This window comes from Taudactylus pleione, unplaced genomic scaffold, assembly GCF_031769625.1.
Source record: "Taudactylus pleione unplaced genomic scaffold, aTauple2 ptg000064l, whole genome shotgun sequence".
NCBI classification, from domain to species: Eukaryota; Metazoa; Chordata; class Amphibia; order Anura; family Myobatrachidae; genus Taudactylus; species Taudactylus pleione.
Genome location: NW_028284466.1, coordinates 2,896,687 through 2,924,203, shown reverse-complemented (window position 1 = coordinate 2,924,203; position 27,517 = coordinate 2,896,687). Strand labels below are relative to the sequence as shown.

At 42.8% G+C, this 27,517-nt stretch overlaps 1 protein-coding gene across 1 annotated transcript in view; it reads left to right on the top strand.

Moving 5' to 3' along the window:
• The window catches only part of GPC3 (glypican 3), a 625,714-nt gene that overhangs the window by 231,576 nt on the left and 366,621 nt on the right, over window positions 1-27,517 (top strand). The window contains exon 3 of the mRNA XM_088465838.1: window positions 18,230-18,921. Coding sequence (XP_088321964.1) covers window positions 18,230-18,921 — 692 coding nt within the window. The remainder of the gene's footprint in view (window positions 1-18,229; window positions 18,922-27,517) is intronic.

The following is a 27,517-nucleotide window of genomic DNA, read 5'->3' as shown; positions in this document are numbered from 1 at the left end:
CGAACGATTGGTAAGTGTGTATGCACTTACCATTTGTTAGGTCGGTGGCTCGGCCAGGTACGTACCCAGTTTAGTTTTACTGACGTAGTTTGAGTAAGTAAATGACCAATGTTGCATTTCACCACTTTAGAGCTTTTTGTAAAAAAAAAACTCAGCAATTCGCTCATTTCTTGTGCTCTAGCACCAGCCCTTTTTGTTGGACGCTATTATTTTTCAAACCATTCTCCCCTTTAGTTTTCATGTATACTACTTGTAATTTGTTTGTGTTTCATTTCACTCTAACTTGCCAAAAGTCAGAACAGCATACTTGTATGGCCACTCCTGATGGCAAATAGCTGATTTAAATACTGCCCAGAGGCCAAATTTGCATATTTTAATTGTTATTGTCCTTCATAAATAGAGTCTACCTGTACTAAATGTAACCTGATAATTGACAAAGTTGTATGCTCTAAGTGTGTGTGGGGAAGAAATGTATAATTTCATGAACCTTATGCTTTGTCAGTGCTCGGCTACACTTTAACTAGCTGCTTTCATTTGTACGCAATTAAATGAACAATGCAGACTACATGGAGACAGGACACGGCGGAATCAAAGCATAAGAAGGCTGTTAGTCCATTTATGGGTTTCTCATACTGTGTCATTAGAGTTCATTTATTTACTATGCTAAATGATTTATATAATCAATGTATCACTGTTGTTCTAGATATAAAATATGCAGCCCCCACATACTGTATACTCTGTGTAACTTTTTTGTATTATTTTTATATTTTATTGTTTCAAATAGTTCTTTAGTTTCAAAATCAAAGTCTTAGATTGAAGGAGATTTTCACTTTCTCCTTCACTGTCTCTCATTGGTGACTAGAGCTGGAAGTTAGACTGGAGGTATAACCATTGTATAACCTGCATGATTGCCCCATGTGCTTGCAGTGACCTCATTCATATGCCTTTTTCACTGCTGCAATAACCCAGGTTATTGCCGAGTCTACCCGGGACGCGGCTCAGTGGAAAAGGGTTCCTGAAAAATATCCCAGGTCCAGTGATCAGGGAATCAAACCCTGGTTGCGACCAGGGTTAAACCCGAGAAGGACCCTAGTAATGGTCCAGTGTATAGAGCATGGCCCTGGTCATACCTCAAATTAGCGGATTGTTTGGCTTCAGTAGCACTTGGAGATGACGACATCTCCTGTCCACTGTATCCCTTCATTCATTTTATTGCATTCTCCTCACACCACCCTAAAATAGTAATAATTTGAGCCTTATCAATGGTTTAAAGCATATTGTGTTGCACTGTAGCACTTTACAACTGGGAACAAACAGTTATAAAACAAGACTGGGGAAAAATAGACAAAGAAGTTAGAGGGCCTTGCTCTCAAGCTTACAAGCTGTGCACAGACTGCAGTCTGCCCATCTGGAGCATCCAGAGAATGCCATTTCTGTCACACTGCTAGCCAGAAACAGTGGCCAAAGGGCAACAACAGTGCTGCCCACAGTGTCCTTGCAGCAAACTTGCCTACTCTGGAATGGCCGGGTGGCTTCCAAAAATGGCGCTCCCGGCAACCCGGAAAAGTAGGAAAGTCTCCTGCACCCTCCTCCACCCCCCTCGGCCCTTCTCCCGCTCATGATCATGCCACCACGCCCCCCCCGCACTGCCCACTTTCCCCGGCTGCCACGCCCCCTCTCTGCCAACTTGGCTGTGGGAGTGCAGCAATGTTGGTAAATATGACTTGCGCACACCTCTAGTTATGGCCCTGCATATTGGTCCAGCCAGATTGCAGAGGTTCTTAGTGAATTGTATAGTCCAGTCAGAACATAGGTAAAGTTATGTGAACTGCATAGAGGGGAGGTTATTGGGTAGCATAGCTTATGCCTTAATTTTAAGTACAAGAAGACTCCAGCGCTGGGAGAGTACAAACCTAAAACATGGCATTCTCTTACTCATCCATCTAGGGAGAGCACATATACATGTATCTGGAAGGAGCTACAAGATTGTCACAGATTAGTCAAGTAGAACTGGTAACCTCAGAATAAATGACCAGATGTTTATAACCCAAACCGTTTTAAAAATTATGTATTTATTTATAAATGGCATTTTTATAAAACATTGCTGTTCTGTCCTGGACAAACATGTTAATATAATAAAAACAGTTTTTACTATAAACAGACAGTATGCAGCAAAAGTATAAAAACTTGTAAAAAATCATACAGCATCAAAAATATAACATATAGGCATTAAATCATATAGATCAACAAAAAAAATAAAACATAAGAATAAAATAAAATATTTCTCAATGTTAGGTAAAACTGGACGCATTTCATGGCTCCTTGCTGCATCTTCCAAGCAGTAAAGGAGTGAATGAGGGTAGTGAGAAAGGACCTGACTTGTAAGGGATAGGACTTAATTGGAAAAATGAGCCTAGAGTAAACAATCACAGAATTTGTTAAATGGAAACTACTTTAAAATAGGAAGGAAAAAAATATACTAGAGTGGGACCTTTAGAATAATACATACTGTACCACAGTTTAGAATATGTAAAGCAATAAGTGTAGGTAGAAAAAAAGAGTAAGGGGTATAACTGCAGGTTTTTAGAAGTGGAGATGTTGCCCATAGTAACCAATCGGATTCTACTTAACATTCATCCTGCACCTTCTAGAAGATAATAGCTAGAGTCTGATTAGTTGCTATGGGCAACATCTCCATTTCTAAAAACTCTCACTTTAGTAAATATACCCCTAAGTATACGTAATGCAGAGTGAACTGGTAGTATATGGACATATAAAAGTATAATAGTGCAAATTGGTAGGGTATACAATATATCGACATTCAGAGACCTGGAAGAGATTTAAACTAGTGATAATATCTACTTTTCCTCCCCTGACCTCTCCCCCTCTCTTCTCACTCATATCTACAACTGTCTCTGTCCCTGGATGTCCCAGCGCATTCTTAAACTTTAACATGTGTAAGACTGAGCTGATTCCCTTCCCACCCTCTGGCATAACCTCACTTCCCACAATTTCATTATCGATTGATGGTGCAACCATCTTCACTAGCCTCCAAGTGCACTGTCTTGGAGTTATCCTTGACTCCTCCCTCTCCTTCAAACCACACATTCAGTACCTTTCACAGTCCTGCTGTTTCCATCTCAAAAATCTTTCCAGGATTAGACCCTTTCTAACCCTGGATGCTAGTACCCTCATCCACTCACTGGTCATCTACAGATTAGACTACTGTAACCTCCTCCTATCTGGCCTCCCTGATTCCCACCTCTCTCCACTCCAATCTGTCATCAATGATGCGGTTAGCTCATCTTCCTCTCCAAAACTTCTACATCTGCCTTCTCTTTCTTACCTACACTGGCTCCCTCTCCCCTACAGAACCCAATCCAAGCTTCTCACACTAACTTATAAAGCCCTCATCCAATCCTCTCCCATTTACATCTCAGATCTCATCTCCTTTCACACACCTGTCCGTCCACTTCGCTCAACAACTGCATGTCACTTTTCCTGCCAACTGATTACTTTGCCCCACTCCCATCCCCAAGATTTTGCCTGTGCTGCTCCCTACCTCTAGAATTTTCTCCCTCTCTGACTGTCCCCTCTCTAACATTCAAACAGGCTCTCAAGACCCACTTCATCAAAGCCTTCCAACTCTTATTCTTACTCACTGTTCCATGATTCTTCCTCACTGACAACCGCATCTGCGTCACCCGTTTGTCTGCCCCTCCCCTTTAGAATGTAAGCTCTCATGACTTCCCTCATGCGCTTCTCTTACTTACAATATCACTCGTAACTCCCCACAACAGCACCTAACATGGTAGCTGACTCTCTGTTGCTTAAGTGTTATGATCGCTAATGCAGCATAGAGCCGTATTCAATTTGAGTGGACCCGCGATACTTTTCCGCCTCCCGGTCTTTTCGCCTACATCGCGTGTTTTGTAGGTGGAAAAGTATCGCGCTCATGCCCGTGTAGCCCCGTATTCAAATTTGAAAGTATGCGAAAACGGGACTGTGCGAAAATTGAACAGACGGAAAGTACTGTCAGATTTGGGGAAATCAGCCTGACACCCCCCAAAAGATGCTCTGACATGGGGGTTAGCTATGGTTACCCCCGATTTGGCTTGCTGAAGGTATTTGGTGTTTTTAAACGGTCTCAATAGCTGCTAAGTAGCATTTTTGTATAAGTGGTGCAAAATAGTATTCAGGAGTATTTTTTGGAGAAAATAACTTATCCAAGCAAATTTGGGGTACTTGAAAATGGGGGTCAACATATTTAAAAGTTGCTAAAGTTAAGTTGAAAAAATCGTGAAAAATCCACCTGCCGCAAGCCCCTGCAATGAAAAAAACACATGGGACATACTTGGGGACCCCTCCAGAGTCAAGTTCGCTAGTTTTTATCTTTGTCCCCCAACATTTTTTTTTTTGCCCCCAAATTGAAAGTGATTTTTTTGGGGTGTTCTTAATTTTTTTTTTTTTTTTAATTTGACACAGTTTACCTTTGGGGGACTGTCTGAAGGCTGCACTGGGGTTCCCACAACGTTGCACTTTTTTCCGCCTGCTAGTCATAGGCGAAACTTCCGCCTATGACATTGCATTGAGGCGGAAAGTCTTTAAAATTGAAGACGGCGATAATTTTCTGCCTGGCGAAATGACGTCATCTGCAAAACTTTTCCGCTGATACTGGCTTTTCGGCTCAAATTCAATACGGGCCATAGTGTATAAACCATGTCCTTGTCATGCATTACTTGATTACTTGTTACTGTTAACTATTTTCTTGTGTGATCATTTGCTTATGTAATTTGTAAGGTGCTGCGAAACCCTTGTGGCACCATATATAAAAGGATAATAATAATGAAATAGAAACTTAATAGAATGGTATAAAAATTATCAGAAAAAAAAAAAAAAAAAAAAAAAAATATATATATATATATATATATATATATATATACACAGAGAAAAATGAAAATAAAATGAATAAATTAATTGAAAAGAAAAATAATGGTAAAAAAATTTAAATATTAAAAAATAGTAAATGGAAAGTGGGACAATGACTTGATGGAAGTACATAATTATTGGAGTTGAATTTTTTAAATTAATTTAGTGTTCAGTTTTCATGAATGTAGATCTCCAAATCCCAAAAGATAATTAGTTTCTCAGCTAAAATATGATTAACATTTCAGATTTAGTTAATTGCTGTAAAGGTAAACTAAAAATTGTCCCAAAGTTTCTTGATCACCTTTCCAGATAAATATTATATTGTCAATTTATCTGTTCCATAATAAAATGTTATCTTATAACTGGTGGTTGTTCCAAATAAAATCCTTTTCCCAGTGTCACATTAAACAATTTGCATAGATCCGTGCAAAACGCATACCCATGGTTGTGGCTTGGGCTTGTAGCTGAGAACAGTCATGGACATTAAAATATGCTCTAAAATAAAGCTAATACTATTTAAATTTAAAATCAGTTTGTATATTTTCCAAATGGTTTTCCAAAGTTAGAAAATGTTTCATGGCCAGTAGTCCTTTATTATATCGAAAATAAGTATATAAATGGGCATATCCGTGTTACAAAGCCATTATATTTTTCACCCCAGGTTCATTCTATATCTCCTCTATGATTTGAGTGGAATCTATTAGATAGGGTTTTTTTTAAACAACTAGTGGTTGGAGGAATGTAGCCACATACTTTGAAAGTGCGGAAGTTAAGGAGTTGATACCCAATATAGTTGGTCTCCCTGGAGGATTATCGAGATTCTTATGTAATTTATGGAGGTAGTATATGTGGGCAATTTTTGGATGTAATGTACTTAGATACTTAAATTCCTTTTTGAGTAAAATAAATTTATCCATGGCTAGTGTGTGTGGTATTTGAAAAGTCAGCATTGGAATAAGTTAGTTGGATCATGATTTAGATCCTTGTAGGTGTCCTTGTCTTGGAGCAATCCGCCCTATTCATTATCATGTGTGGTCTAATTCAACAGTACTTTGCCTCTACTCTCATCAGCTGGTCTTATAACAATGTCTCAGTTGTTGCAATCTATTTATTTTTTTTGTGACTGGTTTGATGAGATTAAGATCTCTTTTAACTAAACAGTGGAAGGTCTCAATAAAACTGCCTTTGGCAAATGTGGGGTTAAACAAGTATTTCTTTAAATGGGTGTGCCAAAAAAAAGATGCATTGCTGAGTTTGGAGGGGGATGTATTAGCAGAATTCCTCAAAAAAAAATATATATATTTTCAGGGTGAGGTTTTTCTATATGTATGAAAATCTATGCAAGTTTTGAAAGGGTTGAGGTCATGGGAAAGAGCAAATGATATGCCTTTTCCAAGCAAGGATTGGTGTGTTTTAGTTATATGTAAATCACTCTTATATGATTATAGGTGGCATTACCCACCAAGGGGGCACAAGAATGGTTAATTTATACAAAATTGCACAAAAATAATTTATTACAATGTACACATGTGCATATATAGGTCACATAAAAATAACTATATAAAAGCATCAATTACATTTTAAAAAAGTATTCTTATACGATATCTTAAACACACAAATGTTAGTTCTGGTAAAAAAAATCCATTGTAAGCCGTCTGTATATTATAATGGTCGCTGATTATGGTTGAAAGTCAGTGACTTGAAGGTTGAAATTGGTAGGTGTCTGATATATTTAATGTTCCATATTGACACTTGCTAGTATTATTGTGTCTTTCAATATGAGTGTGTGTCACTCAAATGATTAGAGCGAATTGCAGAATGCTAAAAGTGACCTGCGCTGAGCCCAACCCTGTTCATACACTCAGGTCTAAGTATGCTCACATAAACTGCATGGTCAGAGACCGAGGGGGAGCACTAACTGCTTATGGCACACAGGTCAGCGCTATGCTCAACCTCACAAGTCCCGCTGCTCTCTGGTCAGGGCAAACAGCATGTGGATAGGGGGCAGTTGTTAATTCTCTTACCCCCGCTGGAGTCCCATTTTTGAAGAGCACAGCAATCACTCTGTATTGTTGGAGAGACACAGACACCTCTGGTGTATCCAATGAATGGCAGCAAGCGATTGCCACATCAAAGGCAGCTTAAGAGCAGAGTCCCAGAAGAATAATGATAGGGTTCTACGTCATAGTAAGCCGACGGTTTCATCAGATCAGAATCGGTTATTGCAAGAGGAAAATGCCAAATTATTGAATAGCTCCGAGCATGGAACCTGTAGCTTTTCCCCAGGAATATGGCCGGGTGGATATTTAAGCCATTTATGCAAAATTAAATGAGGATGACACTTTGCATTTATAATACAAGAGGCAAGACTGTGCTCACTGCAAAATAAATACAGAGCAGTACAAGATTTCAGTAAGAAAAGAGATCCAAACTGTCCACCTATGACCTATAAAACTTCAATACATATCATAAATCCTCTGAATTAGGGTTGTTATAATAATTATAACATTTCAGAGCAAGTTAGATAAAAGGATCAAGATGTCAGCAGCAAGTTAGGAAACTTTTCAAATAAACTTGTAATTTAATGGTGGCAGGGAAGAGGTCATGAATACAATGAGATCTTTAAAAGGGAACTATGACGGTAGGCAGCAGTACTGGCTGTAATTGTCTGCAATCAGAAGGCTGCATTTTTATTCTCACAGCTGAAAGACAATATACAATTCTGTCTGTAGTGGGATTTTACAGAACTCCTTTTTTTCTGTAAATAAAGATCTTTGGGGACCTATAGATCCTAAGCTCTCTTTCATTTTCCACCCGCAACTCTGCCCCAAATTCCACCCAATTAAATTACCATATCTATAATGAGGCACAAATTGCATTTTTATCGAAGTTTCTTCTTTCTTTTTCAAAAAAAAAAATGTCAATAATGGACCAGCAACAGTTATAAACATTTATGAACAACAAAATCCCCAGTAGTTCTGTAATAAAACATATACACAAACTTAGCTCCAATTTTTATTTCTTGATCATTACTATATAACTGATTTACACCCATTGCCCTACTTGCTCCCACCTCACCAGCGGTACTGCATATGTCCCATTTTTACCAGCTTGTGCCCCACACGCACTTTTACCACCCTTCTCTGTAATTTGTGTCACACACAGTGGCATAAGTTCATTCCAGACGCACGGAGGCAGGTTATAATTTGGTGCCCCCCCCGTCACAGCCGCTGACACTGTATTCTAGTAATTCCCATGCAGACAGGCTATAGATAGATTAAGGCAGAAGCTGATGGTCTGACATGGCGCTCTCCACTAGTGTATGGTGGTTTCTCAGGTGCCGGGAAGGGGTGCCATGTATTGGGCGGCCATGACAGTACACTCCAGGTACATAGTTACAGCCCTAGGTGGGGTGAATATGTTGTGGACAATGGAAGAGGTGCCCCCTCAGAGCTGGAGCCCGGCGGCGCGCCTCCATTGTCTCCCATAGTTCAGCCCCTGGTCACAAATGCCCCTTCCTCACCTACTTGTGCCCAGCATGCCTCTTTCTCAACATTTTGTACCCATCTTCTCTCTCATTACAGTTCTATACCTAACATGCCCCTCCCCACATTTCTGTGTCCTCCTCAACCCATTGTATCCTACATAGACACTTCTCATTAGAGATGTGCGGTTTTGCTGAAAAACCAAACACACTCAAGCTTTGGGGTTCTGAGTCAAACAGATCGGATCACTTTTGGGGTTCCAAAAAGAACTGAGTTCCCCGGCTCTGGTCTACCCATAAGTGCGAATATCGGATCTAAAAAACAGATCTCGGGTTTTGGATTGCATCTAAACAAGTCCAAATTACACCATTTTTAGTTCTTTTCATCAATTTGAAAGAAAACCGAAATCGAACCAAAACACTTGAGATTGGTATTACCAAAACCATTACATTTGATGGTGGTTTGCCAAAACCAAAACATGGGGGTCCAAACACATCTCTACTTATCAGCTTGTGTTCCATATACTTGCTTCTCACCAGCTTGTGTATTACGTGTCCACTCTGCACCTTCTTGTGCCCAACATCCCCCTCATCACTTTTCTGCTCCCCACATGCACCCTCATCTGATTGTGCTATACATGCACCCTCATCACTTGCTTGTGTGCTACATGTTCCCAAACCTGCATCAACCAAACATCCAGCCTTCAACTGCTTGTGCTCCACTTCTTCACAAGTCACATGCCCCCTTGTCACATGCTTGTTCCCCATGCCATGCCATTCTATTCAATCTTTGTACCGTACCATATGACGGGAGTAGTGACAAGACAAGGTCATGTCACAATAACAGCAAAAGGTCCCTAAAGCTAAGGGGTATTAGCAGAGCCGTAACTAGACTTTTTGGTCCCCTGTGCCAGAGAGAGCATTGGGGCACCCCCCTCCATTTTTTAAATAGGGACATAAGTTAGTGCACCTGAAAGAGGGCCATGGCTTCATGGGGAAGGGCCAGGGAAGAGATAGGGATACTCCTGGGGCAGCCAGGAGATGCTGAGGATAAAAGAAGAGGAAGCTACATGTAAGAATGATAATAAACAGGAAAATTGACAGGCCCAAACAGCGCCCCCTGCACTGCGGTGCCCTGCACTACCCTAGTTAGGGCCCTGGGTATTAGCTACTGTGTGGTGATTATATTGCCATGTAGCTTGTATGGTATTTACATAGCACAGAAAAATCTATTCTCAGTGTGCTACTGAAGGAGTTTGCAGGTACACAAGAGAATACAGTTCCTGCACCAAGTGGTGTAAGTACAAGAAAAAAGTCTTAGTGATTCTATATGTGAAAAAAAATGGACATGGCCATGCATCACAAGGAGTGTGGCCACTTAAAATGGGGGCGTGCCAGCATAACACGTCACCCATTTTGCGTCACTGTGGGAGCATTCCTCTCCTTTCCATTCCAAATGCACGCTATAAGATAATGTGAGGGAGTCGCCGTTGACGAACACGTCGTGGAGGATATCATATGGTGGTTTCTCTGCAATAGGGAATCTCCGAAGAAATTTAACCTCCCTGGGCATACAATGTCTTCAGTCGGTATTTACTATTCATGCAGGAGATCACATGGTCCACGTCACTCCAGCCTCCTGTTTTTCAATCCTCCTGCCCCGTGCTTCTCAGTCTCAACCCCCTCCCCTCTGTCCCTCAGCCTCCCCCTTTGTATCCCTGAGCCTCCCCCACTCCCTGAATCTTACAGCCTTTCCCTCTGTGTCCCTCAGCCTCCCCCTCACCCTGTGTCTGTCAGCCTCCCCCTTTCTGTCTGTCAGCCTCCCCGTTTGTGTCTGTCAGCCTCCACCTCACCCTGTGTCTGTCAGCCTCCCCCTTTCTGTCTGTCAGCCTCCCCCTTTGTGTCTGTCAGCCTCCACCTTACCCTGTGTCTGTCAGCCTCCCCCTTTGTGTCTGTTAGCCATTCCCTGTGTCTGTCAGCCTCCCCCTTTCTGTCTGTCAGCCTCACCCTGTGTCTGTCAGCCTCCCCCTTTGTGTCAATGAGCCATTCCCTGTGTCTCCCACCATCATTCTCTCTGTCTCCCCAGCCAGTCCGTGTCTTCCTTTCCAGCCCCCCATCCCTGCCCACCGCTCCCCACACTTATTTCCTCCTGCTGCTGCTTGATGTTCTGTCTTTGCCCAGGGTGGTTTGTCTCCTCTCTTCAGTGTACAGCGGCGCAACATCATGACATCACGCCACTACATCTGTCTGTGGACAGAGAAAAACTTATTTTGGGCCACCCACCGGCGGCTGCCGCTGCGCTTTCCCGACACTGCCTCCTCTCACACATGAAATTGGAACAAACTGTGTTCTGCCTGGGGTAAGGTGGTAGGGGGTGCAGTATACCAGCTACAAATTTCTTAGTGGTACACCGTACCGCCTCATACATCCATACTTGCACCGCTGCCTGCACCTGCAACGAGTGGTGAAACATTTCCATTGTGTTTTCGTTCCACCATAGCCCTATTCTGGGCTTCTGTTACGTGTGGACCACCAAATTAAATAATTCCAGACCCTGGGGTAGATGTATCAGTGTATATATATATATATATATATATATATATATATAGTGACAAATACGCTAGGCTCAGCGCAATTTGCCACCTATATCAAACATTCATGTGTATTAAAGCCGTTAATACAGGTTGAGTCTCCCATATCCAAAATGCTTGGGACCAGGGGTATTTTGGATAACGGAATATTCCGTATTTTGGAATATGTGCATACTATAATGAACTATCTTGGGAAAGGGACCCAAGTCTAAACACAGAATGCTGTTATGTTTTATATACACCTTATACAGACAGCCTGCAGGTCATTTTATACAATATTTTTAATAATATTGTGCCTCAAAAAAAGTTGTGTACATAAATGAAATTCATTTATGTTTCATCTACACCTTATACACACAGCCTGAATATTATTTTATACTATATTTTTAATAATTTTGTGCTTTAAACAAAGGCCCTGATTCAGAGCCGGACGCTCTGACCAGAGCGCTCGCTCTGAATCAGGGCCCACCTCCATTAATATGGAGCGTCCTCCTGGACGCTCGTATAGCTGTGGGTCACCACCCACAGCATATACGAGCGTGCAAAATGATGGTCGCGATGGTCTTGACCATCGCGACCATCGGAACTGCGAGTAAAAGCCTGCGGTTGGGTTTTTCAACCGCAAGGCCAGGAGTGATTTTGGCTCTATCAGAGCCAAAATCACTCCCACTGACATCACTAGTGATGTCAGTGGGGCCGGCTTCAGACGGTAGGCGTTCCCTTGGGAACGCCTCCGTCTGGCAGGCACGCCCCCGGCACGCCCACCAAAGGGGGCGTGCTGTCAGTCACCATCTACAGCACGCCCCCTTTGATGAGACACTCCGAGCGAAGGAAAGTCCTTCGCTCGTCGGGTCTCGCGCATGCGCACGACAGAGCGCCCTCCGTCGTGCGCATGCGCAGTGGGGAACATCGACCCACTTGCGAGCGTACTGCCGCTCGCGAGTGGGTCTGAATGACCCCCAAAGTTCATGTACATTAAACCATCAAGAACCAAAGGTTTCACTTTCTCAGTCATGCTAAAAATATTCCATATTTCGGAATATTTGGATATGGGAAACTCAACCTGTAATAGTGAGTTTTCTCTACGGTATCTGCAAATGTAATGGTTTTGCCATAACCATATGGTTGTATAGCGACGGAAATCATTCAGTTATTACTACAACCTGATAAGCACACTTCTTCTGTGGCTTATTGGTTTTTTCACATATCTGTTGGATTACCTGCAGATATGTGTAGGGAGCACCGGTGCCCGTCAAGGAACAGAGGCAAATATCCCCACGACTGCGCTGTTCTTGTCAAATGAGATCTTGCTGGGTTTTTTGGTGAGATCTCATGCATGTGCTTTGGGACCGTCCAGTAGACAAGACCCAGTGCATCAAAACTAAGCTGATGCATTCAGTGGCGTAAGTTCATCCCAGACGCCTGGAGGCAAGTTATAATTTGGTGCCCCCCCGTCACAGCTGCTGACACTGTAATATAGCAATTTGCATGCAGACAGGCTATAGTGTAAGGTGACAGCTGATGGTCTGACATGGAGCTCTCCAATAGTGTATGGTGGCTTCTCATGTGCCGGGAGGGGGTGCCATGTATTGTGCTGCCGTGACTGTTCACTCCAGGTACATACTGTAGTTACAGCCCTATGTGCGGTGAATATGTTATGGACAATGGAAGAGGTGCCCCTTCAGAGCTGGAGCCCGGCGGCAGGCGCCTCCATTGTCTCCCATAGTTCTGCCCCTGGATGCATTACAGGACTTGCAGGGATAGCTGGAGAGGGGAGTTTTCTCTCCCCCACTTTGGTGGCTGAGCTGTTAATACATCTCGGCGTTATTGCTTCCTGCTTCGCCTAAGTAACAGGTGAAGGAAGATCTTTAGCGACACAATAAGTGCCTCAATTACACATCTCTCCTTTATAGGCGAAACTAGACATTTGGTAATGGGTGGTCTTGGTTCCAGCAATCTATAATAGATAGTACTTTTTGGGAACCTGAAACATTTAATGTTATTTCTACAATATGAATTATATTTTAGTGACATATTTGAGCCTTGATTTCCGTTCTCTTCTAAAGCACACAAACAAACTCAGAAAAGCATTTAGGCAAGTTTATGATCCACATGCCTCCCCTGGGCTGTGGGCACAGATGTTGATATAAGAGATACAAATGTAGAAAAAAAAAATGTGCACCAAAAATAAAATCAACCAGCAAATCTAAATAACAAAAGGAATGCTATGCATACACAAAGATCTGATGCATAGTAAGAGATGTATTGTAGTGTAAGCATTTTGCAGATTGCACATTAAGATAAATCCAGAACATTCATTTGTTTTTCCAGTTCTCATCTTGTCAATTACTAGTTTATACAATAATGGCACGGATCACTTGTGTATAGGGACTGCCTGATGTGTCGGCCATGGGGTCGTCCGTTGCATCGGTGTGTACCCATCTTTAGAGTGGTGGGTGAGATAGGATGAGAGGGAAAGAGCGAGGTAGGGAGAAGGAGGGAGGAGAGAGAGAAGGAGAGATGGAGTGGGAGAAAGAGAAAGGGAAGGAGGGAGGGAAAGAGAGAGGGAGAGAGAGTGCGCAAGCGCACACACACTGCCTGGCTCCCGTAGAGGCAGAGACGGAGCTTTATTCTCCATCTCTCTCAGGCAAGAACAAGACAAGTCCATCAGTGTTGTGGCTGGAGCCGGCCAGGGAAGGTCCAGAGTGGCCCGGTCCGGGGCAATGTTTGCTGCTGTGTGGGGGCCCCTGGACGACAGCCCATCTGTCCCACCCATAATCCAACTGCAGTTGGAGCAGATGTACAGTAATGCTGGGTACACACTTTAACGACGGATTGATCGGCAGATCCGTGGAGCCGATTTGTAAGCTGTACACACTTACCATTAAGCCGCTTGATATGTCTGTGCTGACAACTGGGCAGGCATTTACATTTGTCCACTCAGTTGTGATGTCAGTGTCGGCTGTCCCTGCAGCCAGTGTACGGGCAACCGGTGGGTTGCCTGTACACTCAGCCACACGTAATGATTTATCTGCATCGACAGTGCTGCAGGGCCAACCTGATATGTCTGTGAACGTCGTCATTCACAGACATATCAGGTTGGCCCTGCAGCACAGTCGATGCCGATATATTGGATGTACACACCCACCGATGCACTCGCGGTATAACGTTTATCAATCGAACAAACAATTTATCGACAAGTGCTGTCTGACTAAAAGATGTAGAGAGGTTTACATTTGGGAAGAGCATGTCCAAAGTTGCTCACTTTTTTTGCTTTGATCCGACATTTGGGGACATATTTATCAAAAAATATTTGCGGGATTTTCCTAAAAAATACATTTTCAAGGGTTACTTGCAAACATTGCAGTGTATGTATGAGGGCCATAGCAGATGTCAGAAATATCTGTGACGATCCCCCTGTTTTCTAGGGTCTGGTAAAATGGCAAATGTGCCAAGTAGATCTTGGCCTAGGTAGTTAACACATCTTCAGATTGCACTATCCCTTGTATACCTTGTAGTATCGTACAGTTTGCAAAACTTTCCTGGAGATGGCTGCGTAGAACTGCCAATTCACAGTAGTGCAGCTCTGTCCCGGATTATCGGTCACTTTATGTCCAAAACATTGTAGGGATGAGCTCCTATCGCAGTCCCTATCCTTGGATGTGAATATTAATACATTAGTTACTTAATGTCTTACTGCCGCGATAAGCGGTGATAATGAGACTATAGTTATTGGGTCTAATTCCCGATAATAAATATGCCAATTTGTGGTACCCAAGTGAAATTATCCATTTATTTTCTGTATAGTGATATCAAATGTGTAAGCTACATACTAGGCCTGAGACACATTTATGTGGCCTACAACACATAGTATACAGTAATGCTGGGTACACACTGGAAGATATATTGGCCGATCAATTGATCGGCCATTATATCGTGTGTGCCTCGGCCAGTGTGTACCATGTCTGTGAATGACGTCCTTCACAGACATATCGCATCGGTTGTGCTGCACAGCCAATGGTAGATATATCTGTCCATCGTGCTGTGTGTACGGGCGGTCAGCTGAAAGACTGCCCATACACTTGCTGCAGAGGGTGGGGGAGAGGGTTGCAGCATGACCCCTGGCCAGCGGGACCTGCGGGCAGGTGATGGTTGTTCAGTGTGTGTGATCAACCATCATCTGCAGATATATTTCTTAGGTATGTATCCAGCTTCAGCTTATTTTTAATTTTTAGACATTCAAAAAAATTCTATACAGTCAGGTCCATAAATATTGGGACATTGACAGAATTTTCATATATTGTCCTCTATTCACCACCGCAATGGCTTTGAAATGAAACAAACAAAATCTGATTTAACTGCAGACTTTCAGATTTAATTTGAGGGTAATTACATCCAAATCAGGTGAACGGTGTAGGAATTACAATGGTTTCTATATGTGCCTCCCACTTTTTAAGGGTCCAAAAGTAATGGGACAAACTAAACAATCCTAAATCTAACTTTCACTTTTTAATACTTTGTTGCAAATCCTTTGCAGGCAATTACAGCCTGAAGTCTGGAACGCATAGACATCACCAGATGCTGGGTTTCATCCCTGGTGATGCTCTGCCAGGCCTCTACTGCAAATGTCTTCAGTTCCTGCTTGTTCTTGGGGCATTTTCCTTCAGTATTGTCTTCATCAAGTGAAATGCACGCTCAATCGGATTCAGGTCAGGGGATTGACTTGGCCATTGCATAACATTCCACTTTTTAGCCTTAAAAAACTCTTTGGTTGCTTTTGCAGTATGCTTCGGGTCATTGTCCATCTGCACTGTGAAGCGATGTCCAATGAGTTCTGAAGCATTTGACTGAATATGAGCATATAATATTGCCCGAAACACCTCAGAATTCATTCTTCTGCTTTTGTCAGCAGTCACATCATCAATAAATACAAGGGAACCAGTTCCATTGGCAGCCATACATGCCCACGCCATGACACTACCACCACCATGCTTCACTGATGAGGTGGTATGTTTTGGATCATGAGCAGTTCCTTTCCTTCTCTTCTCTTCCCATCACTCTGGTACAAGTTGATCTTTGTCTCATCTGTCAATAGGATGTTGTTCCTGAACTGTAATGGCTTTTTTAGATGTTGTTTGGCAAACTGTAATCTGGTCTTCCTGCTTTTGTGGCTCACCAATGGTTTGCATCTTGTGGTGAACCCTCTATATTCACTCTTGTGAAGTCTTCTCTTGATTGTTGACTTTGACACATATACATCTACCTCCTGGAGAGTGTTCTTGATTTGGCCAACTGTTGTGAAGGGGTTTTTCTTCACCAGGGAAATAATAATTTTGTCATCTACCACAGTTGTTTTCCGTGGTCTTCCGGGTCTTTTGGTGTTGCTGAGCTCTCCGGTGCGTTCTTTCTTTTTAAGAATGTTCCAAACAGTTGATTTGGCCACACCTAATGTTTTTGCTATCTCTCTAATGAGTTTGTTTTGATTTTTCAGCCTAATGATGGCTTGCTTCACTGATAGTGACAGCTCTTTGGATCTCATATTGAGAGTCAACAGCAACTGATTCCAAATGCAAATGTCACACCTAGAATCAACTCCAGACCTTTTACCTGCGTAATTGATAATGAAATAATGAGGGAATAGCCCACACCTGTCCATGAAATAGCTTTTGAGTTGATAGTCCCATTACTTTTGGCCCCTTAAAAAGTTGGAGGCACATATTGAAACTGTTGTAATTCCTACACCGTTCACCCGATTTGGATGTAATTACCCTCAAATTAAATCTGAAAGTCTGCAGTTAAAGCACATCTTGTTTGTTTCATTTCAAAACCATTGTGGTGGTGAACAGAGGCCAAAATCTGAAAATTCTGTCAATGTCCCAATATTTATGGACCTGACTGTATATACTCTATATAATTTTAAGAATAGGTCTCCGCATTCCCAGAATGCCAACATGTTTATTGTAATATGGTATGAGTGTAGTTCCTCATTAACATGAGCAAGTTCTATTTATATAAAGCAGTATCATCAAATAGCTTTATTGTCTAGAAACACCAGGGCCGGCTCCAGGGGTTGGCGCACCCTGTGCCGGCCCTTAATAATGTGCCGCGCATGATGAAATTTGACATTATTTGCCCGCATGGCACGCCTCCAAATAAGATCAGGCTAGAGGTAAAGCCCAGCACTCAGTCACTGGCTGGGCTTCCCCCAGCCCTCTCCCGTCAGTGAATGGATGCCGCGTGTGTGCGCGCGGCATCCATTCACACTCCGGGGGTCCGGCAAAGCCGCACAGCTGCGGCGGTGGGGGTCCCCAACCTCCCTATATGACCACCCATGGGCCACTTCGGCCCACGGGTGGAACAGCGGGACATTACTGTCCAGCTGAAATCGGGATGCTGGGGAGGGGTGCGCCCTCTACGGGTGGTGCCCCTGTGCGACCGCACTGGTTGAACACCCCTAGAGCCGGCCCTGAGAAACACCATGGTAAAGCAAAAGCAGTACAATTCCTTAATTTCAGGGAGTTCTCCTAGACTCCCGAGTATAGACCAGTCTCCTCATCCACCCACTTCCCCAGAGCGAATCGTGGCTTTGTGTGGACCACGCTGATTTGACACCACGCCCCCCGCGTCTCCCAGAGGGCCTTGGTAAACAGTCAGAAACTATGCCCTATAAATTACTTGTATACCATTGCCAAGGTAACTGGTATAGGTTTGTCATAGACCAATAATATGCCTATTGATGTTCTAGATAAAACTCGGACTAAACTGTCTACATTATCAAACAATGGTCCTAGTCATCAGTATACAGTTCTACAATAGGAAACTTTGAAATACGTGGGCTGATTTCCTAACTTTACCGACATATCCTCTTCGGCATAAAAATTCTAAGTGATGTATATTGAACTATCCTCACTTGGAAGGTAGCAATGTAGATTTTCCTCTTCAGAATTCTGCATCCATAGGACACAACAATTGTTCTTATTGAAAGCTTTTCTTATTGCCTGTACTCATAGGGAAAATGCTTTCTAGCCACAAAAGGAACATTGTTAGTATAAGACGTAGATTTACTTCGATAGATTTGTACAGAAATGAGTGGAAATACAGTACAAAGCCTTATCCTTATCTTGTGAATTGTAATACTTAAATAGAAAGTATGTAACAATGAACTAATATATGAAAATAGACCAAAAAAAAACTTTTTACCCTTCTCATTTTCTTTTCTCTGCAGAAGCTTTTGAAATGGTGATACGGCATGCGAGAAATTACACAAACACAATGTTTAAAACTCATTACCAAAACATCTCATCGAAGACCTTTAAGCTTGTCGGTGAATTATTCACAGACATTTCACTGTATGTCTTAGGATCAGACATTAATGTGAATGATATGGTCAATGAGTTTTTTGATGGCTTGTTCCCGGTAGTGTATGGAAATTACTTACACCCTGGATTCAAGGAGTCTGTTGAAAATGTGGAGTGTCTTCGACTAGCCAGACGGGACGTCAGTGCTTTTGGGCAATACCCTAAAACAATTATGACACAAGTATCAAAATCGTTACAAGCTTCCCGGGTTTTCCTGCAGGCTCTGAATCTGGGCATTGAAGTGATTAATACTACAGACTATTTAAAGTTCAACAAAGACTGTGGTAGGGCACTACTGAAAATGTGGTACTGTTCCCACTGTCAAGGTCATTTGTTAGCACGCCCTTGTGCCGGATATTGTGGAACTGTTATGCGAGGTTGTCTATCTAGTGTGGTGGAAATTGACCCTTACTGGAATGAGTACATTGCATCCATTGAGAGACTTGCAAAAGAAATGCATGGTATTTATGACCTAGAACGTGTTCTACTCAATCTTTTCTCGCTCATCCAAGATGCTGTGATACACGTTGAAAAGAACGGAGGAAAACTGTCCACAACGGTGAGTTTCTGCCCATTTTTATGTTCAGCACAAAAAGTGTTGGAGAGAATTATACAATAACGGCTCTCTTATGAGATTGTGGTACATAGAATTGTTACAGATGTTGATTCCTATGCTTGTGTCAGAGTTAATTGGCTGAAAATGGAGATAGCAAAATATATGTGCAATAGAAAACATAACAAAAGGACCAGACCCTGATGTCTATGCATACAGTGACCCATTTTACAATATTAGCAACAAGATATTGGGGTTTACCATTTGATTGATATAGATTTTGTAAAATGATTGTTATTGCTTAATTGCAAAAACATGGATATCCTTAAAACCTGGACTGCTAGTGTGCCTTGAGGACTGAGTTTGGGAACTACTGCACAAGGGTATTATTGGTCACAAGCTAATTAGCCTACCAAATTTTTTGGGGAGGCTGTGGGTATCTGAGAGAGGTCCATGCAGGCACAGGGAGAGCATGAGATCTTCCCACAGATGGGGGTCAGTTCAGCAGTCAAGCTTACACCCCCATCTGCAAGTCATCGGGAATAGACAAGTTGCATGTGTGGTCATTATTTCACATAGAGACAAATTACATGCATCATTGCTGCCAGTGCAATTTTCATTAGTTATTCCATGTTTTTCAAACTTTGTGACACCCAGGTACCTGAGAAATGGTTACAATAGGATATCAGACCACAGTGTATCATGCCTAAAAACATTCAAAATAAAAATGTAGATTTTCACTTTGTCCCTACTGCAGTTTGTAATTTCAAAGTAACAGTAGAGTCTAAAAAAAATTTGTATCTCTCCTACTTTTGTTTGTTGTCACCACACATACATATGTGCATACATACAGTACATACGTACATACATACATATGTGCATACATACATATATATGTAAATACATACATATGTACATACATACATGTACAGTATTGCACATAATATATACCAAGATATAAAGTATACTACCAAATAAAACCTGAATACTCTGGGCCTGAATCAGAGATGGACGCTGTGAGCATCTCTGCTGCATCATTGGACCCAGTAGTGATGCTTACATATGCTAATGCAGCAGGAGGTGTCTGAGGGAAAAAGACGCCTCCTGCCAGTATCGCAGATCTGAGTGCTGCGTCTGAAGATGCACCATCATGTCCTCAGCTTACTCAGAATGAACACCGGAACTGCTCAACTGGGACCAGAAAACCTGCGTTGGAAGACGCAGACCCTGGTCTCAACATCTCTACAAAGCAACATACCCCAGTTTTGTAAAACGGTCAGGGTCCCCGCCCCATCCCCAAATGGCCGCAGCGTGTCAATCATGCTGCAGCTTAGTGGGCACTGCGAGCGATCTTGCAAGACCTGTTCTGCACATGCGCAGTCCTCCCACCATCGGACTTGTAAGCAAACCATCGGGTTTGAGCTGTTATATTTTCAATTAATGTGTAAAGTGTGTTCTGCAAATATATACCATATGTGACAATGCATGATGTTTTTGTCAGCCAGCCCAAAATTGATGGGAAAACATTTTACTACATGTGCATTGTAGCAGGGACAGATTAAAACCAAATCTTCAGGGTCAGATTGTGACCTATTTTACAAAGACTGAAATGATTACTTAAGTTGATACTTATTACTGAACTGAAAACAGCTATCCCAAGAAAAAAATGAGGTGTTTTTCTTAAATAAATCACTCCAGCAAGCTGTCAGAGGCTTTGTTATTACTAGTTTCCAAGGTTTTGTCTACTGACTGATATTACTGATTTATAATTTTGCAAAGTATCCACAATGTCATGTGACTACCGAGGCTGAGTCTGTGTGCATCAGGGATGGCCATAGAAGTGTCTATCGATAGTCTCCAACCATGGTTCCATCTGTGTTTTACAGCAATGACATTATGCTGTTGACAGGAAACAATTGATGGCTTAAACCATCGATGGACAATCATGCAGCACCTGAAAGATGCACTGGGGCAGGGTTAAGCACCATGGGCAGGATATAAGCCATGTACTGTGGAAAAAAAGTTGAGTAGATATAGGGGTGAAAGGTAGATGGTAATGGATTCTTGCATACTCTCGACCTTGGAAGATTGGCGCACCTTTCCGCATTCACCCACTTCCCTGGTGACATTGACCAGAAGTGCAAGATGGCCAGTCTGGCTAATGTGTAATTTAGACACCTGGAAACATGCATATGTACACCTCCATACAACTCTGTATCGGGGGGAGAGAGGCTATTAATTACTCACGCCTGTTGAAGGGACCCGGATCAGTTGCACATTGGGCAGTAGGAGATAGGAGACTCCTGCTGTGCTGGACTGTGGAGGGTCCAGGGAGGAGCAGCAGCAGCAGTCTCTTTCTCTCTCCACTGCCCGATATGTCCGCTGCTGTTGCACTGTTAGCCAGAGCTAGTGGGCAGGTGAATAGTGTTACGGTGGGGAGGGGGAATCCTACTGATGCTCCCCCTTGCCTCTGGATCTGCCACTGGCTGTGGGCCACTGGGCGCCCCCCTTTGTTTTTTTTAATTCAGTAGTTTTTATTGATATTTTTAGACATACTTAAACAATTAAGGAAAAGTAAATAAAATAGAGTACAAGAAAATACTCATCGAATATAGGACAGATATGAAAACCAAACATCAAATGTTCAGCATAAACATAGTATAATACAAGAGATTACAATATGGTATATAGATATATATAACAGGATATATTAAGTACTTCCTGATGTAAGTTTTCATAGCAGAAAGAACTCAAAGGCGCCATTTGAGCACATGAATACGGAGATAAAAGAAATACAATACACCCTTAAATGATACATATATCTCACCCTAGGCAGCTCAGGTATGACAATCACATACCAGAATAGCAAAGAGATTATTACAATAAAATATACACATCTGTCCAAATAGTAATACCTAAAACTAAACTAAACAATTAAATCCAAAGCAAACCTTCCCTCATAACCCCCCTCCCTGTATAACCTAACCCCAACTCAGGTATACCTGGATCCCATAGTACCCTTACCCCCTAGCAACAGTTCCTACCACTAAATACCCCCCTCCCCCCCACACAAACAAAATAACAGCCAAAATATTGAAACAAAACAAATACACGCAAAGCAAACCTGAAAATAACCCCCCACCATGTATAGCCTAGCCAAAACTAGTTCTACTTGGATCCCCTAATACCCCCCCACTAAACTATGCTAATCTACTTACAAAACCCAACCCCCATAATCTTGAATATCGGATGGTAAATTTACATAAATACTAAGGGTGAAAAGTGAGCAACAAAAATAAAAATAAAATATTAAGGACACATTTTAAAGCAAGGCAAAAAACTAATGACCATAGGCATGCCCTAGCTCTCCGGCCTAGACAATATATGGTTACTCCCACACAGAAAATATTAAAACATAAACCCCACAGAGAATATACAGTAGCAAAAAGTCAGGATGTACAGATATAGGCATATAAATTCAACCACTTTGATTATACATTAATAGAAAAATATTTCCTTTCCTCTCCCCCCTCCTCTCCCTACAAGCAGAGAAACAGACATTTAAAGTTTCAATAGTGAAACAAAACAATACTGTAGATTCTAAAGTATTAATCAGACCAGGTCTCAATCTCTTGTGAATAAATATAGAATAGAAAAGTCTCTGATAACAAGTCCCCAATCTTCATCAAAGTAGATAGGAAAGGAGAACAGATTTTAGCAAGAACTGGTATAGATTCAGAGAACCCAACAACTGTGGATTCCTCAAACTTGAATATATGCACAGGGAGTGAAGAAGATAAGTCCAAAAATCAGATTTGAACAGGTGTATTTAGATTTACAGAATTGGAAAATGAAGGAGGAGACGAAACATCATCGGAGCAGCCATCAAGTGCAGCAGAGGGTATCCAATATGCCACTCAGAGCCGTAACTAGACTTTTTGGTGCCCTGTGCCAGAAAGAGCTTTGGCGCCCCACTCATTTTTCAAAGGGACATAATGCACCCAAGAAAGGGCCATGGATTCATGGGGAAGGGCCAGGGAAGAGATAGGAGAGGTCAGGAGATGCTGGGGATGAAATAAGAGGAAGCTACAAGCAAGAATGACATTGAACAGAAATTTGACAGGCCCAAACAGCGCCCCCTGACCTGTGGTGCCCTGTGCGATGGCACCGGCCACACTACCCTAGCTACGGCCTTGATGCCACTTTTTGAGACTTAAAGGAGATCGGTCGATCAGTAACAGGTGTATCATCTCCTTCCAAAATGAGAACATGAGTCTCCATTTCAGGACACCGAGCCACATCTTGGGACAAACTATAATATAAAGATAAATCTTCTTGCAATCTCATCACTTGAGCCGCCAGCCTTGCTCCAGAATCAGTAATAGGTTTGAGGAGATGATCCATAATATACAGATGGTAGTACAGGATATGCAGGATATGCAGTGCAGTATATATAGAAATATCACTGGGAGCTTTATATGTCCCACTACACAAAAATACCACTCAGCCCAGCAGCTAATATCAGCAAGGCAGAGAAAGTTAGAAATCACTGGAAAGTTATATCAGCATGAATATCATAAATGCATCCACCTCAGGAAAGCAGACAGAGCAGGCAGAAGGATCTTCAGACACACATATAACTTCCCTTGTACAGAACCAGAAATCTAAAGGACGACCAGATTAGACTAGGGGTGAGCGGGTTCGGATTTCTGAAATCCGAACCCCCCCGATCCGAGGCCGATCCGAGTCAGGCTCGACTTTTCCCGCCTGACTCGGATCTGAAATCGAGGCAAAACGTCATCATCCCGCCTTCCGGGTCTCGCGGGTTTTGGATCCTATATAAGGTACCCACGTCGGCGCCATTTTCTCACTCGGCTGTGGACAGTGAAGAGGGAGGGTGGGAGTTAGGGCTGGCTGGGCTGTGTAGTGTAGTGTAGTGTAGTGCAGAGTAGTGTTGTGCTGTGCTGCGCTGTGCTGCTGTTGTCCACTACTTCAAAGTCCATAGGGGCTGGCTGTGTTGTGCTGTGCTGCTGTTGTTAATAAGGGCTGTGTCCACTACTTCAAAGTCCATAGGGGCTGGCTGGACTGTGTTGTGCAGTCAGTTCTCCATAGGGGCTGTGTCCACTCCAAAGTCCTGTGCAGTGTCCCAAAATATTTTCTGTGTCTGTGAATTGTGTGCGCAGTAGCCGCACGCGCATCAACAAAGTAGTGCCAAGCGTGCGCCTGTGTCATAAGTAAAGGGCCGGCTGGCTTGACCGTTAAAGGGTGCTGTAACCCCCAAAGTACACTCCAAACCAAATCAAAAAATATTTTCTGTGTTTGTGAATTGTGTGCGCAGTAGCCGCACGTGCATCAACAAAGTAGTGCCAAGCGTGCGCCTATGTCATAAGTAAAGGGCCGGCTGGCTTGACCGTTAAAGGGTGCTGTAACCCCCAAAGTACACTCCAAACCAAATAAAAGATTTTTGTCTATGTTTGTGAATTGTGTGCACAGTAGCCACACGTGCATCAACAAAGGAGCAGCGCCAAGCGTGCGCCTGTGTCCCATAAGTAAAGAGCCGGCTGGGTCATTTCTTAAAGGGTGGTGTAACCCACAAAGTGCACTACTCTCCAGCAAAAATTAAAAAATATTTTCTGTGTTTGTGTGTGCCTTAGCCGCACGTATATATCAAATCGATATAACATAAATGGAGGACCAAACTTTCTCCGATAAAAATAAAATAGAGAAAGATCAAGAACCACTTCCTCCTAGTGCTGAACATGCCATCAACGTCGTCTGCCAAGGCCGATGCCCAATGTCATAGTAGAGGGCACATACAATCCCAAATGGCAAAGTTCAGGAAAATGACCTTGAAAAAAACATTTAAATAATCTGAAGAGAAACGTAAACTTGCCAATATGCCATTTACGACACGGAGTGGCAAGGAACGGCTAAGCTCTTTCCCTATGTTCATGACTAGTGGTTCAGCTTCACATGACAATGGAAGCCCTCCTCCCACTAAAAAAATCAAACGAGTTAAGCTGGCAAAAGCACAGCGAAGAACTGTGCGTTCTAAGAAGATATCACAAATCCCCAACGAGAGTCCAAGTGTGGTGGCGGTTGCGATGCCTGACCTTCCCAGCACTGGACGGGAAGAGGTGGCTCTTTCCACCATTTGCACGCTTCCTGCAAGTGCTGAAAGGAGCACCCACAGTCCACTTGCTGATATGCAAATTGAAGATGTCACTGTTGAAGTACAACAGGATGAAGATACTGGTGTAGCTGGCACTGAGGAGGAAGTTGGCGAGGAGGATTCTGATGGTGATGTGGTTTGTTTAAATCAGGCTCCGGGGGAGACAGTTGTTGTCCATGGGATGAAAAAGCCCATCACGGTCATGCCTGGGCAGAAGACCAAACATTCCACCTCTTTGGTCTGGCAATATTTCTATCCAAATCCGGACAACAACTGTCTTGCCATATGTACCATATGTAAAGGTGAAATAAGTAGGGGTAGGGATGTTAACCACCTAGGAACATCCTCCCTTATACGGCACCTGCAGCGCGTTCATAAAAAGTTACTGTCAAGTTCAGAAACTTTGGCTCAGACCGTAAGACCGAAAAAGGGACACCTAAATCCCTTTTTCCTGTTTTATCCAAGGAATCGGTGGATGAGGAGGATGAGGACGACATCTTGCCTCCGTAGAGCCAGTTTGTGCAGGGACACATTAATTGCCAGCTTGTTTTGTGGGGGCCCAAACGAACCAATCATTTCAGCCACAGTTATGTGGCAGACCCTGGCGCTGAAATGATTGGTTTGTTAAAGTGTGCATGTCCTATTTATACAACATAAGGGTGGGTGGGAGGGCCCAAGGACAATTCCATTTTGCACCTCTTTTTTTTCTTTGCATTATGTACTGTTTGGGGCCTAGTTTTTCAAACTGCCATCCTGTCTGCCACTGCAGTGTCACTCCTAGATGGGCCACGTGTTTGTGCCGCCCACTCGTGTCGCTTAGCATAGTCATCCATCTACCTCGGTGCAATCTTTTTGGCCATAAAAACAATGGTGTGAGGTGTTCAGAATAGACTGGAAATGAAGGTTATTGAGGTTAACAATTGCATAGGAGCAGAAAAACCCACAAATTCTGTGATTTAAGCTGTTTTTATGCTTTTTTAAAAAAAAATACAGATCCAAAACACAAAACCCAGAACCCAAAACACGGAAGGGTGGTTTTGGCAAAACCAATCCAGATCCAAAACACGAAGAAAGATCCAGATCCAAAACCAAAACACAAAACACGAAAAGTGGCCGGTGCACACCCCTAGATTAGACAGTGCAGATCCTGGGTGATTCTCCCTATTTTCAGTAGCAGTCCGGGCAATTAGATCTCTGTAATACGGAGATTCTTAGGACAGGAATAATAGGCGCTTGCAGATATAAGCACCAGACAGAACTAATCAATGTCATTGATTCTATATGATCCAGTGTCTAATAGCAAGCAAGCAGAATTGCAGCAGGCCACAGCAGTGACTCCCACCACCTTATATAAGCAGGATTGGAACCAGGAGACACTGTAGAGTCTGTGGTGGAGCCAGGATTAGCCAGGATCGAAATCCAAGATGGCAGCCGTCACCAGAGTTGTGACAGAGGAGAACAAACAGCTCCCAGTACTCAGCAGCAGTCAGCATCAGGGACTCCAGAATAGCTTCAGGACATGGAGGGGTAAGTAACCCAGCAGATACCACTGTCGACTCATGAGTGGGAGTCTCAGGATGTTAGACTACGGATATAAGGGCCGGAGAGCTATGGAGTTAACCTCCTACACCATGCCTGTCCTGGCCACGCCCCCAGGTGCCCCCTTTTTAGCGAGCGCTATTGTATTTACAATTTTTAGGGGAGAGGGTGTGACCACACCTCCCTGATTTGGCCATGCCCCCTCCCGGGCCTGTCCATGCTCTTAAAGCCCACATTCCATCAAACTTGCCCCCTCAGAACTTTGCCCACATGCCCTCTCTGAACTTTGACTGAGGGGAGAATGTCCCATTACAGCCCAGTTACTCCCCTTGAATCAAAAGTCAAGAAGCGACTGAAATATGCATGACTCTCTGTGACTTGCGTAAGGTTTGTTCCATTTCCAAGTTCAGCTCTGCAGACATACGTACTTCCAGCTTTACATCAGGGAAAAGTGTGCATGGTGTATCGTTGCCACGTGTGCTCTTGCCAATAACTGCACACCTGCTGTTTCTCATAGTATTGGCTTTAATCTTCTATTCATTTTGTTTTTGGGTTGATAATTTTTTTCCATTACGAGTTACATTAATACTTGTACCTAAAGTTCTTTGACACATTGGCACAGAGAAACTATTAAAAAAGAACTAGGCAAATGCTGCACAATTTTACCATCTGCCACTCTATTAAAAATACTTTCTATTAAAATTCTCCTTTTGGTTTTGGATTGAAGTGTTCTGAAGCTATTGTATATTCAGGTTTGTTTCATTGTATGATGGTGGATATCTTTTAATCACTGCCAGTGTCTTTATGGAATAGAGATGCAGGCAGTGCATTATCTCTAATGAGGCAATCTGTCTGGTTAGATCCTGTATTGTACACTAAACACTGCTTTCA